This window comes from Lepidochelys olivacea (genome assembly GCF_965140295.1).
Source record: "Lepidochelys olivacea isolate rLepOli2 genome assembly, chromosome: 2".
Lineage (NCBI taxonomy): Eukaryota > Metazoa > Chordata > Testudines > Cheloniidae > Lepidochelys > Lepidochelys olivacea.
This window is the reverse complement of record NC_140412.1, coordinates 77,863,691-77,876,284: the sequence shown is the minus strand read 5'-3', so window position 1 is coordinate 77,876,284 and position 12,594 is coordinate 77,863,691. Positions and strand designations below refer to the sequence as shown.

General features: G+C 37.2%; 1 protein-coding gene across 1 annotated transcript in view; it reads left to right on the top strand.

Annotated features, from left to right (window-relative positions):
* Positions 1-12,594, top strand: part of LOC311516743 (uncharacterized protein) — a 97,380-nt gene that overhangs the window by 31,001 nt on the left and 53,785 nt on the right. Inside the window, exons 15-17 of the mRNA XM_084621086.1 lie at positions 596-813; positions 2,421-3,385; positions 8,847-8,911. Of these exons, the coding sequence (XP_084477212.1) occupies positions 596-813; positions 2,421-3,385; positions 8,847-8,911 (1,248 nt within the window). The remainder of the gene's footprint in view (positions 1-595; positions 814-2,420; positions 3,386-8,846; positions 8,912-12,594) is intronic.

The following is a 12,594-nucleotide window of genomic DNA, read 5'->3' as shown; positions in this document are numbered from 1 at the left end:
GAACTTTAAAAAAGGAATTTTTCATTCTGCATTAGGAATACTATATTTATATACTTTAGCTATTGCCTTTTATTTTCCCCCCAGAAACACTACTTTTGAACAATTATGCACAGCAAAGGCAGACGGGTCTTTCTGTTCTTAACATCCAGTAAACATAGGGACTGATTTTCAGTAAGATTATAGGTGCACACTTATGCATTCCATATATTAAAGTACAAAATCAGACATACTCATGCAAGTCCCTGATATATGCACACACATGACTACATAGGCACCTATCATGTGCATATGCAAATTAAGGATTTTTTCAAGCACATTCTGTATTGTGTATGCAAATATAGGCCCAGAATCTTACAGAAAATCAGGAAGATTGTAAGTGTATATTTGCATGCATTTAATTTTTATTGCAATTCCACTATTTAGCACTATAGCACATGCCTGTCCGAATCTGTAATTGACACTAGCCCAAACTGCCCTTAATTGATGGCTTACTAGATTTTTTTTAATGTTTGTAGTAATCAAATGGTGAGCAAGTAATTTCAGTGAAAGTTTTCCTCACAGTGTATTCTAGGATAATATTTTTTTCTATTTTCAGACATTTATACAAATACATATGGAGGAGGAGCAGTGGTAACTTCAGGACTTGAAGAAACTACAGGGCTCGGAACAGCTGTAGCTTATGGAACAACTAACAGCTATGGGGCAGCAACTGCCTATGGAACAATGGGGAAAAAAGAGTCAATTGGAGGGACATTAAGAGAGTATAGAGAAGGAGGAGTGAATATGGCTTTCTTAGACAGCTACTTCTCGGAGGTAATTTATCTACCTGATTTTTAATATATTTGTCTAGATAATGTCAGATTCTAATTGGATTTACACCTGTGTAACTGACAAGTAACTTCAATGAAATCAAAAGAGTTACATAGTGTAAATGGTGTAACTGAGAGGACAATCAAGCCCATTGTGTACATTGATAAGAAAAAAAGGTAATGATAAATGAAATTGCTTTATGTGTTGTTGATATAATAATCTGAATGCTCAATAGCATCCCCAGTTGAGGGATACAGTGAACATTTTCATTAATTGTCAAACTGGTTATTAATATGATTTATCATTGCCTTGGTTAGGATTAGAGCTGGCAGATAATTCATAGCAACTCATGTATTTGATGAATGTCATCTTTTTTCTGTTTGTGAATTATCTATGACTAGATCATGAAATTCTTGAATATATTTTTTATTCAAAATTGCTCATGAATTTCTTCATCAAATAATGCTTGGTTAGGGCATAGTTCATTAACTGTAAATATTATCACTTCCCACTGGCTTGTTCTTTTCTTATTGTCTCTGTTCCCAGAATGGATGACTAAGGTAACTAACCAACATGGTGTGAAATGCAAATTGTATATTCAAATGTAAAATTCAATTTGCACAATGTTGATTAGTTACACGAGTCATTTAAATGTGGAACAGAAACAATATCATGGGACTATGTTGTTAGCTAACAACATGACCCTTGCGTCTCAAATGTTATAACTAAATATACTATCAAAATTTGTTTCTGGTGGATATTTGAACTCAAATTTCATTCTTCATAAGTACTTGCCCTAGCAAAAGCTTGAGAGGTTAAATGTTAAAGGTCAGAAAGCAAGCATAAAAGGGTGACAAATACTGAGAAGTAGACATTTTATTAAAAATTCACACAAATATTAATGGCTAAATTTTCTCACTGCTTTTATCCACTTGTAGTTGTAGTCACCTGTGTTCTGTGGTATTATTACAGTAGGTCACATTCTGCCTGGGAGTTCATGCATGCCAGAAATCTACAATTGGTAGATGACCTACAGGGCACAAATCAGCTGCTTCAGTTCTGGTCCCACTTGAAACATTACAGAGGCATAGCTCTGCAGCTCTTCTGCAAGAGGCACAATATCTGGAAGATAATGCACCATGAACAAAGGTTCAGGGGCCTACTTGTTAACAGGCAAATCACAATGATCCCTCCCATTATGCCTCAGATATTCAACATCTCTTCCTCCTGTTTTTGACACTAAGGCTTTGTCTACACTACACGGCTTTTAGCAACATGGCCGTGTCCACATGGCCATGACGCTAAAAGTTGGCACTTTTGCAGACAAATACTTCCACCCCCTACCAGCGGAGTTCACATTGTTGACAGGAGAGTGCTGCTGCTGACGAGCCGTTTACACTGCCACTTGCCACTGCAAAACTTTTGTCTTTTGGGGCGGGGGGGGGGGGCTGTGAATGACAAAAGTTTTGTCGTTCAATTGGCAGGGTAGACAAGCCCTAAGCCATTAAATTCTTTGTGAAAGGCACCAGTATAAAGATTGCTAATATTTGATCTCATCTGATCTACAGAAAAAAGTCAGTCTAATTCTGTTTTCCCTTTTTCTCCTTCAGAAAGCATTTGCCTATGCAGATGAAGATGAAGGCCGACCAGCAAATGATTGTCTACTAATATATGATCACGAAGGAATAGGTACTCCTGTTGGTTCCATTGGCTGCTGCAGTTTTATTGGAGAAGATATCGATGACACCTATTTAGATACATTAGGACCAAAATTTAAGACCTTGGCAGAAATCTGTTTAGGCAAAGTCATCGAACCCATTCCAGGTGTTAGTGCTACCTTTCCGAATATTGAAAGTGATCTAAAGCTGCCACCACCTGGAACTACGATCATCGTTAATGAATCTTCGTCTATGCCTCCCACAGTTGGTAGTACAACAATTGTTACCGAAAACACTTACACATCTGGTTCTACGCTACAGCCTGCAAGGCCTATACCTGATCCTTCGCTCCATGGTAATGTAATGGTGACTGAGACCTACACATCCGGCTCAACTTTTCAACCACCCACACTTAGTGTCGATCCTGTCCGTGCATCAAATGTTGTTGTAACAGAAAGGGTGCTTGCTCCTGCCGCCGCCTCTGATTTGCGCGGCATTCTAGATATTCCTGATCTAACAGATGGGGCAAATGTTGTAGTCACAGAAAGGGTAATTGCACCTGGCTCAAGGTTACCCCCTTCTTTGAGTATCCCTGATTTAGCAGATGCATCAAATGTAGTGGTGACAGAACGGGTGATTAGACCTGCCTCTGGTCTGCCAGGCAGTTTAACTATTCCTTCTGAGCTATCAAATGCACATAATGTGGTTGTTACAGAGAGAGTAGTATCTGGCCCTGGCATGGGCAGCATGGGGGGCATGAGCGGTATGGTGGGCATCAGTGGAATGGGGGGCATGAGCAGCATGACTGGTCAAATGCTTAGTGCTGACACTCATCTTAGCCAGACAGTTGGATCCGTTTCCCCTGGTACATCTCGAAGAAGGGTAACAAAATACAGCACGGTACAGTATGCTAATCAGTAAGGCTTCTATTAGTATATTTTTCTGCAGAGATCATGATTTACATTGAAATTTTTAACTCTTACTAAATATACCTAAGTATATTTTTATTATTTATAACTAGCAAATAGTACTAAAATTCCTGTGATTCTTGTCTGAGTAAGAATCTCGTAAAGCTATCCAGTTTCAAAGTGAAACACAGAAACATTGTCAATGGGGGAAAGTTCAGGTAAGCAACTTTAAATATTTTCTTTTATTATTACAAATGCAGTGCTAAAAACAGATGGTGCTTCCTCTTCCATATCATGGCTTTTGCATATTGTCAGTGTTAAGAGTGAGAATATCATTCATTCAAAACATCGCCCTCCTAATATACATTAGTCAGTGTGCTCTCTATTTCCCTGCCATATTTCTCAGGCAATATGAAAATGGAACAGCACTGGAGCTGTGCTGAAATATTTAGGACCAATTTGAACAGTTAATTTGGTTCAGGAGCAACCGATTTATGCAGAGTCTATCCAGAGCAAAAATTTCATATTGGATATCCATTTCCAATACTTACTCAGCTAAGTTTAAAATGAGCTTAAAATTGGTCCAGGAGAAAGAGCTTAGTATCAGAATGTGTCAGTGAGACGGAATCACTGTATGTGTATCGTACTGACACGCATGAATTTCATATGGCGCCCATGCTGAGATATTTTATCATATTTATGGCCTGTCATGATATCTTTGGCCTTTATTTAAATTAGGATTAATGGCCCTGTGACTGATTAACTGCCCCTCTCCCAGATGTGGTGTGGCAGTAGTGCAGTGCTGTCTCGGGAAAGGGTCATCGTTGTGACTTTTCAACACAGTGTTTAACTAATCACTTCCATTTGCTTGGGGTTTACATTGCATGTTGTCACTATACGTTTTACAGAAAGTTACTTATCCTAAGTTATTCCCTTGCCACTAACCTAATAGAATGTATAGAAATAGTTACAAGCATATAAATACAGTATATTCTCATTACTCACCACTCCTCTCAGTAAATACCAGGACTTCCATCCTGAAGGGTTTGACGCAAAACACACCACAACTAGTCCATCTGATCTGGTAAGGGTATGAAACTATTAGTCATGTCTGTGTCTCCACTAAACTTACTTCCATAGGCTAATCAGCCATGACTGCTATCCTCAGTGACTCAGAGGTTCTTAGTCAGGCTTGCTGCCATCTACTAACCAGAAGATAATCTCCAATTTCTGGGTATATTCTGAGTATTATATTATATCTTACTAGTTCTCTGCACTAACAAATCACAAGGAAATATCATCTTAGCTTCATGTTCTGTGGGTACAACTGCAGTTTAGTCAAAGTGTTATAATTCTGATTTTGGCAGTAGAAGTCTTTCAGGAGAAGAAAAAACTACTTGAGAAAACATAGCTTTGCTAGCGCACAGTACCAGAGACTAGATATTTCATATCATGTCTGTACTTTGCATTGTATTTCGAAAGTGAATTTGAATATGTTAAATGGGAAAACTACATGGAAGTCCTTATGGATTTTATCATCTAAATTAAATTGGGTGTTTAGTTCCTATTTTTCCACAAGACGCCAGCTCAGCCAAAATCTCAATTTGCTTGAAACTAAATAAATACAAACAGTAAAAATCTGGCCTCAGATTTCAGCTGATACTAACAAAAAGTTGGAAATCTTTTATCCATTCCTTAGTGCCTCTGTGGATAGCTTACTAATTGCATATATACATCATAGAATACATGAAGCTGAATGAACAAAATACTGAAATATAGTAACTACCTTGTTTCAATTCTGTACCATATGTAAAGTATAGTAACTAGTGTACACAACAATACTTTAGTGTAAATACAATAAAATTATTCATGGGGCTTGTTTTGTCACTAAACTATAAAATCTGTATTTCTTTTCCCTCTTGCTTTGCTCCTTCAATGCTGATGGGTAAGTTATTGAGGAGTTTACGAGAGTTTTATTAGGATAATCACTTGCTCTCTGACATCACTTCCCATGGGTTAAAAGGGAGAAGGAGACTTAGTCACCTACCTAGATTGATTTATCTCATAAGATCTGGACAAAGAGTTTCTGAGCCTGATGTCGTTTAAAGGCTTTTCTAAATTATGCTTGCTGAAATGCAAATTGGCCCACTGTCAAAGACAGTGTGAAGTGCCTTCTGCAGTGACATTACAGCCACAGATTCCAGTGGCTTCCTGAAGTTTATCATAAAGCCCAAGGCTGCCTCACAAAAGGGTTCTCCCATGGTATTGTATCCAGCTTCAAACCTCTTATAAAGCCACTTGTTGTGCTACATATTCTACACATTAATGCTGGTGTAAGTCTCTTAGGACCTGATTCTGCAATCCTCACTCAAGTTGGGTATCACTTTGGTTTTATTGACTTAAATGAAAATTTTCTCCCCAGTAAGTCCTATGTAGTGTGAGTAAGGATTGCAGGATTGTTCATTGAAGAAGGAAAACAGGTTGCTACTGTACACAGGCTTATGGTTTCATGACTGAGTATTGCAAACTATAAAGTTCAGTACAAAAATCAAATGTTGCCTTTTTCACTAACCAAAAAGCTATTATTAACAAAAATGACTTTGATGTAAAAAAGGATTTTTTCCAAAATATCAGTGTTGTCTAAGTATTTCTCTAATCATGTTATGCAAATCAAAAATATTCTTCCCCCCATGATATTCACTAGTTGTAAAATTAGGCTTCAGAAACACTTGCTGCATTCTTTCTTTACCCTGTTGAACAGGAATGTTGTATGATGTATCAGTGTTTGAACTAGCTATAGTCTCTTGCATGTCTAGGAATAGAAATGGTTTTAAAAACAGGAAAAAATGTTAAAAAACCTGGATCTGTTTGATTATACAGTAGTTGCCTTTCTTTGTTAGTAATAATTTCTGCCAACTCTTTTTAAAGAACAGTAGTTTGATGTTTAGTGAAGTGTCATGAAAGAATATGCTAGTGTAGTTTTTTAACACTTGATTTCCCATGGATCAAGCAGCAACAACATTATTCCCTTTCAAACTGCACTACCAATGCATTTCTGAATATTAATTTCTCTTGCTGTGTAATTTCAGCTTTTAAAAAAAGTTTTGTTAGTAAGATACGGAAGTTTTTAGCTTACTACAAATTGTTGAACAAAAATGTATTTGGAAATGTGAGAAATTATTCAGTTTATTAAAAATTCTGTACAAACACTTTTGCTAGACTTATTATTGCTGGAAATGGCATATAGTTTAATCCTCATTAAGAGATATTTAGTTTAATTTTGCTTTCCTTCAATTATTGTATAAAAGTGTGGTTTCTGCCTCGGTTGTTTAATAATGTTGTTTTATAATGCAACCTAAGGGCTGTTCAAGTTAGAAGGGCGAAACTGAATGCGAATATGTAGATTTCAATCCTGCTGCAAGCCTTTCCCACAAAGTATTCCTGCTAAAGTGTGAAGGGCTTGGAGAAGCAGGTCCACAGCTTTTATATTTGAGCCTGATCCTGCAATTTTACACAGGATGAGCTAAATCCTCAACTGGTATAAACAATGTAATGCCATTAAAGTCACTGGAGGTATGTAAATTTACACCAGCAGAGGATCTGGCCTGGTTACTTCGACTGGAGCACTACCTGCCTTGGAACTGCAGGATTTAACTCTTTGGTCTCATTCCTGCTTCTTTTGGAATAAATAGAATTTTTAATATTGGGAGTAGAATCGGGCCCATTATTTGTAACTCAAGAAGACTCATGCTTACAGTTTAAACATGAAGCATATCATTAGAGAGTCTTCCTGTTTTGTCTGAGATAGTATAACCATACCCTTGAAATATTTTCTGCTAATGAATTCCCAAATAGCATAATTTCTTTTATATGTTTAAACTAAATTTTACTTGTTAATAGTCAGTTAATGGCACAGAAATAATAAGATTGAGACAAATATCTATTTACAATATGTCATGCTTTTTTAAGACGTGCTGGTCAGGAATTTTTGGCCAAAATGTCTTTTGACAAAAAACACAGTATCTGCAAAATTTTCTGCAAGAAAATTTCAATTATGCCAAAATGTTTGGATTTTCAGTCAGAAAAATTGAAATGACATATTTTATTTGCGGTCAGATCAACCTGAATCAAAACATTTTGGTTTGTGTCAGTTCAGCATTAATCTGTGTATGTCTGTGTTGATACAGTGCCTCACATGCCCTCATTTGCCTTTATGAGCCAAGCTCCCTTTCTGGATGATATTTCCTATGATATCCCACAGTCTCCCTTTTAGGGGAACTATTGGAGTGCATCTTGGGAAATATAGGCCAGCCACGTAGGCCAGCCCATACAAAAGAATAGGGGCATCAGACACCTACACTACAACTCCCATGAGACACTGCAGCAACTCAGAAAGACACAGTTTAGTGTTGAATCAAGTCAAAATAAAATAAAACAATTCAGTTCGACAAATGGAAACAAAACATTCTGACATTTCTGAATCAATCATTTTCTGAAATTTCCATTCTATGAAAAATGTTTATATTTCAACTTTTCTACTCAATTTGTGACAAAAACAAATTTTGAAACATTGGAATTTCCCATGGGACACAATTTCTGAATTTCAACTAGCACTACTTTTAAAATGTTCTATCTGAAAGTAGTATGGGGTTTTTTTTTTAGAAAAGTACATTTCTTAATTTTTAAAAATCTAATTTAGCACTATATTTTGTTGTTAAATCTCGACAGTCATTCCTTCAGTATTTTATACAACATTGCAAACAATTGATTTAAATATCTGAGCAACAAGTTCTAGCTTTTATTAGTCACTGATCATTTTCAAATATATATTGATAATATAGTGACTTCCCTGGGAAGACTGCAATATAATACAAAGAGAGGTACTGGAACTGGCAACATTTCCCCTTCATTTTCAGTGTACTGAGAAGCTCCCATTACTTTTCAGTGTGGAAGCAAAACAAAGGCATAATAAAGGATCAGCTATGCCCCTTCTCTGCACAAGCAACCCCCATGGAAATCTATGGGAGTTATAGATAGCCTATAGCCCTAAATAATAACACCATATTCCAATTGCACTGAAAACTTATGTTAAAGGAAACAATGACAAAAATATACTTGTGATATTTTCAAAAAACAATCATCTGACCATAAAAAAGTCACTTTCTTGTTGCCGTTGATATTTAAAAGGCCATCAGAGGTATTCTTTGAAAAGGAACATGTAATTCAAGATGTAGTTAAATAAAGTATAAAATGAAGTATTTTATCTAAAAAGCGAAATAAGTACTCTGAAGCTGTTTAACTGACATTTACCATGTAGACTGACTTTTGATATTGATTATGCATTAGCAGATTTATTTGCAAATAAGTTTGTTTCGCTGATTTTATATGTATTGTCTATTGATTGGCTATATTTTTATACTTTCTCAAAAGCCCTAATAAAGTGATATTAAATACACTGTTTTTGTTGCAGAGTTCTTTTCAGCTTGTTCATTAAAGGTTTATTTAAAGTCATTCAAACTCTAGGCGTAACAGATGGTAATTTTACTCCCATAGTTCACAATCCCTCAATGAGTCCTTGTGTATGGAGCCCTCTTGGTTTCAGTGGCGCTCCGCACAGGTGCATGGATCTGTCTGCGTGGAGTTCATGGCTAGATCAGTGCTTTAGGAAGAAAGGGAGGTCTTGTGACCCTGGACTGGGACTCAAGAGACTTGGCTATGCAATAGACTTCTTGTGAGACCTTGGCAAATCACTAAATTTCTCAGAACTCTCAGTACCTTGTCTGTAAAATGGGGATGATAATTAATTCCCTGCCTCTTAGGTTATGTCTACACTGCAATAAAAGACCTGTGGCACTGAGGCCCAGAGCCCAGAGCACTTGACTCAGGCTTGTGGTGCTCAGGCTGCAAGGCTAAAAAATAGCAGTGTAGACATTTGGGCTCAGGCTGAAGCCCGGCAAGGAGGGAAGGTCTCAAAGCCTGGGCTGAAGCCCAAGCCCAAATGTCTATGTTGCTATTTATAGCCCAGCAGCCTGAGCCCCGAAAGCCTGAGTCAATTGACCTGGGCTCTGAGACTCAGCACTATGGATTTTCTTTGCAGTATAGACATACCCTTAAGGTGTTGTGAGGATAAATGCATTAATGTTTGTATGGTATTCAGGTACTATGGTGCTGGGCATCATATAAGTACCTAGATAGATTTTCCAACCATGTATCTTTCACCATCTGATACTGTAGGCTACTGAACACCTGCTGCAACCTTCAATGCTGAGAATCTACCTTCAGCGCCCATTAAAACCAGTGGAAGTTGAGGGCTGCCAGCACATTTTGTAATAATTCTGTTGCATTCAATTTGTATTTGATAGTTCCATTACTTCAAGCTCAGAAATACAGTATTGAGCTAGCTTCTAAATTATTTCTGTGGAGTTGAAAGTTTGCCTCATATTGTTCAGTTAACATTCCAATACTACAGTTCTGATGTAAGACAAAAGAACCCTCGGTATTTTTATGAAGCAAAATCAGAACTAATTGATATATAATGGTGCCAGAAATGACTGGATATTAATGTTCTGCCAATATCATTATTTGGGGTATATATTTTAGTACATTTATTTTACTCATTTAATATATTACTCCACATGTGTTACTATCATTGCTAATATGACTTATTGAAACTTGAAATATGAACAAAAAGTCCAGCCCCAACATCTTTAATTAGGTAAAATTCCCACTGAGGTTATGGACCTAAACTGTCAAAAATATTTAAACATCATAAAACAACAAATATGCAACAAAGTATATGTTATCACTGATATTAACCAGAATAGCTTGCACTCTACAGCATACAAAGCTGTGAAATCCTGAGAGTCTAGTGACTATGGGTCCATGGTTCTGATCCTGAAGACTGAACTGAACCCACTGAAGACACTGAAAGCTTTGCCACTAACTTCAGTGGGAACAGAGTGGGAGCCATTTCGGTTTGTTTGGTTTTGGGTTGTGTTATTTTCTTTATATTTGCCATTTAAACCAGAATTTATTGTGCATTTACATAAACCAATAAATAGATTGTGAGAGTATGTATCCTGTAATCATTCCACACAGGGAATCTGGCATAAAAATACATGGCATGTTATGTCTGGCAGAACTGTCATCTTGCGACAGATACTATCTTGCTTCAAACTGTTCATGGTATGTAAAAGAAAACTAACCATTTTCATCAGTACGGTAATGTGACATTTCAAAAGGAAATGATACTTCTAAGTATACATATGAATTTATACACATACATACAATTAATTTGGCATCAACTTTTAAAATGTCATACCTCTGAGAAAAGTAACTGGGATGAGGTTGTTTTTTTTTACTAGTTTGATAAAGCCATGTGTAACCAAAAATAGCAGGCTCAGTGTGAGATGGGGGTTGCAGCATTTTATGGCATATTGTCTTCTACACACATGCTTTTCAGCTGTGATATGACACAGGCTATGCCATACCACAGACTAGCAGTATCATGGTAAAGACCTAGTAAATCCTTCAAGTTTGAAAGTCCCCTTGACTTCATTAGGCATTCTATTCACAAAGGATTGCACCACCGTGAACAGGTTCAGCAAAATGAATGGGTGTGACAGGCCTCTCGCTTTCCTGTCATGCATTACATAATAAAACAAAATTTTGTTGCATAATGTTGTAATCTGTAGCAATGTTGATTATTTATGGGGCAAGGCTCTTTTCCCCCAATGCATGGCATCTCCAAACCATACAGCTGCTGTTGAGCGTCTCACCAGTTTTCCTTCTCAACAACTGGGCCTTTTTGGTGAGATTGAACTGTAGATGAATCAGACATAATGGATTTCAGGCCCTATACAGAGTGATTTAGGTTTACCCTTATGTATCCTTAAAAGGATTTATTTGTTCTTGTATTTAATCCAATTCAACTAAGAATAAGTTCTGCTACAAAGGGCACAACACTGACCCCTCTCTCCAATACCCTTAAAGGCTTCTGTAGCATCATGGTATTCTCATTCTACACAATAAGAGTTAAGGCTCTTTTCAGAGTGCTATTTTCTTCCTCCTCAGTCTACTATTTCTCTGATCTAAATCCCTGTTTCTGGAGTGCAGAGTCAGCTACATAAAGCTCCCAACTACTGCGAGCATGAGGAATGTGCAATAAAGCTGAAATCCACCAATCACCAAATCATTCTGAAACCCATCAACAATGTGGTAAAGAACTAACAGGGAAGCACAAAAATGTAGGTGACTATTCTTTCTGCGACTGTCTGTCTTTTGTTTTAGGTTTTAACTCCACGGAGAGAGAGAGAAACCTGGGGCCTGATCCTAAGAAGTGCGGAGCACCCTGCGGTCCTCTCGACTGCAGCCCAGCATCTTGTATGGGTAGGCTCAAGCAAAATTTCACTGCACATAAAGTAATACTTTCTAGGGGACAGAATGAGCAGCACCTTACTGTATGGGTAGCCCCAGTGAAGTAAATGAGTTTTCTTAAGGAGAAAGATGCTACTTAACAAGAGTAAAGAAATTTGGCCCTAGCGTAACAACAATATTGTGGTTTACCAATACCTGTAGTTTAAAGTTATTTTGTAGAAAAAACAGAAAAACTTAGCAAGTAAGGAGTCTGGATATTTTATATTTATTTTTAACTGACCATTAGACATTACAGAGCCAAACATCATGCTGTCTTTACAATTTCTTTGAATTCTACCGGTAGTCATGAACTCATTATTCTAATGACAGGTTTCAGAGTAGCAGCCGTGTTAGTCTGTATTTGCAAAAGGAAAAGGAGTACTTGTGGCACCTTAGAGCTAACAAATTTATTTGCGCATAAGCTTTCGTGAGCTACAGCTCACTTCATCGGATGCTGGATGCATCTGATGAAGTGAGCTGTAGCTCACGAAAGCTTATGCGCAAATAAATTTGTTAGTCTCTAAAGTGCCACAAGTACTCCTTTTCCTTTCATTATTCTAATGTTCATCAGAATCCAAAATGCCACCCTTACTCGCACTGGGTAAGATTTTTCAAAAGCACTTAAGTGATTTAGGAGCATAACTCCCATTGAAAATTAATGAAACATGTGCTCCAAAGTAACTTAGACTCTTGAAAAGCCCAACCACTGAGTAGGATGTTACTCACATGCGTAATCCCATCAAAATTCACAGGAATACCGAGGGTGAGAAAGATTACTGAAAAAGACAGTGTAACTGGGTATT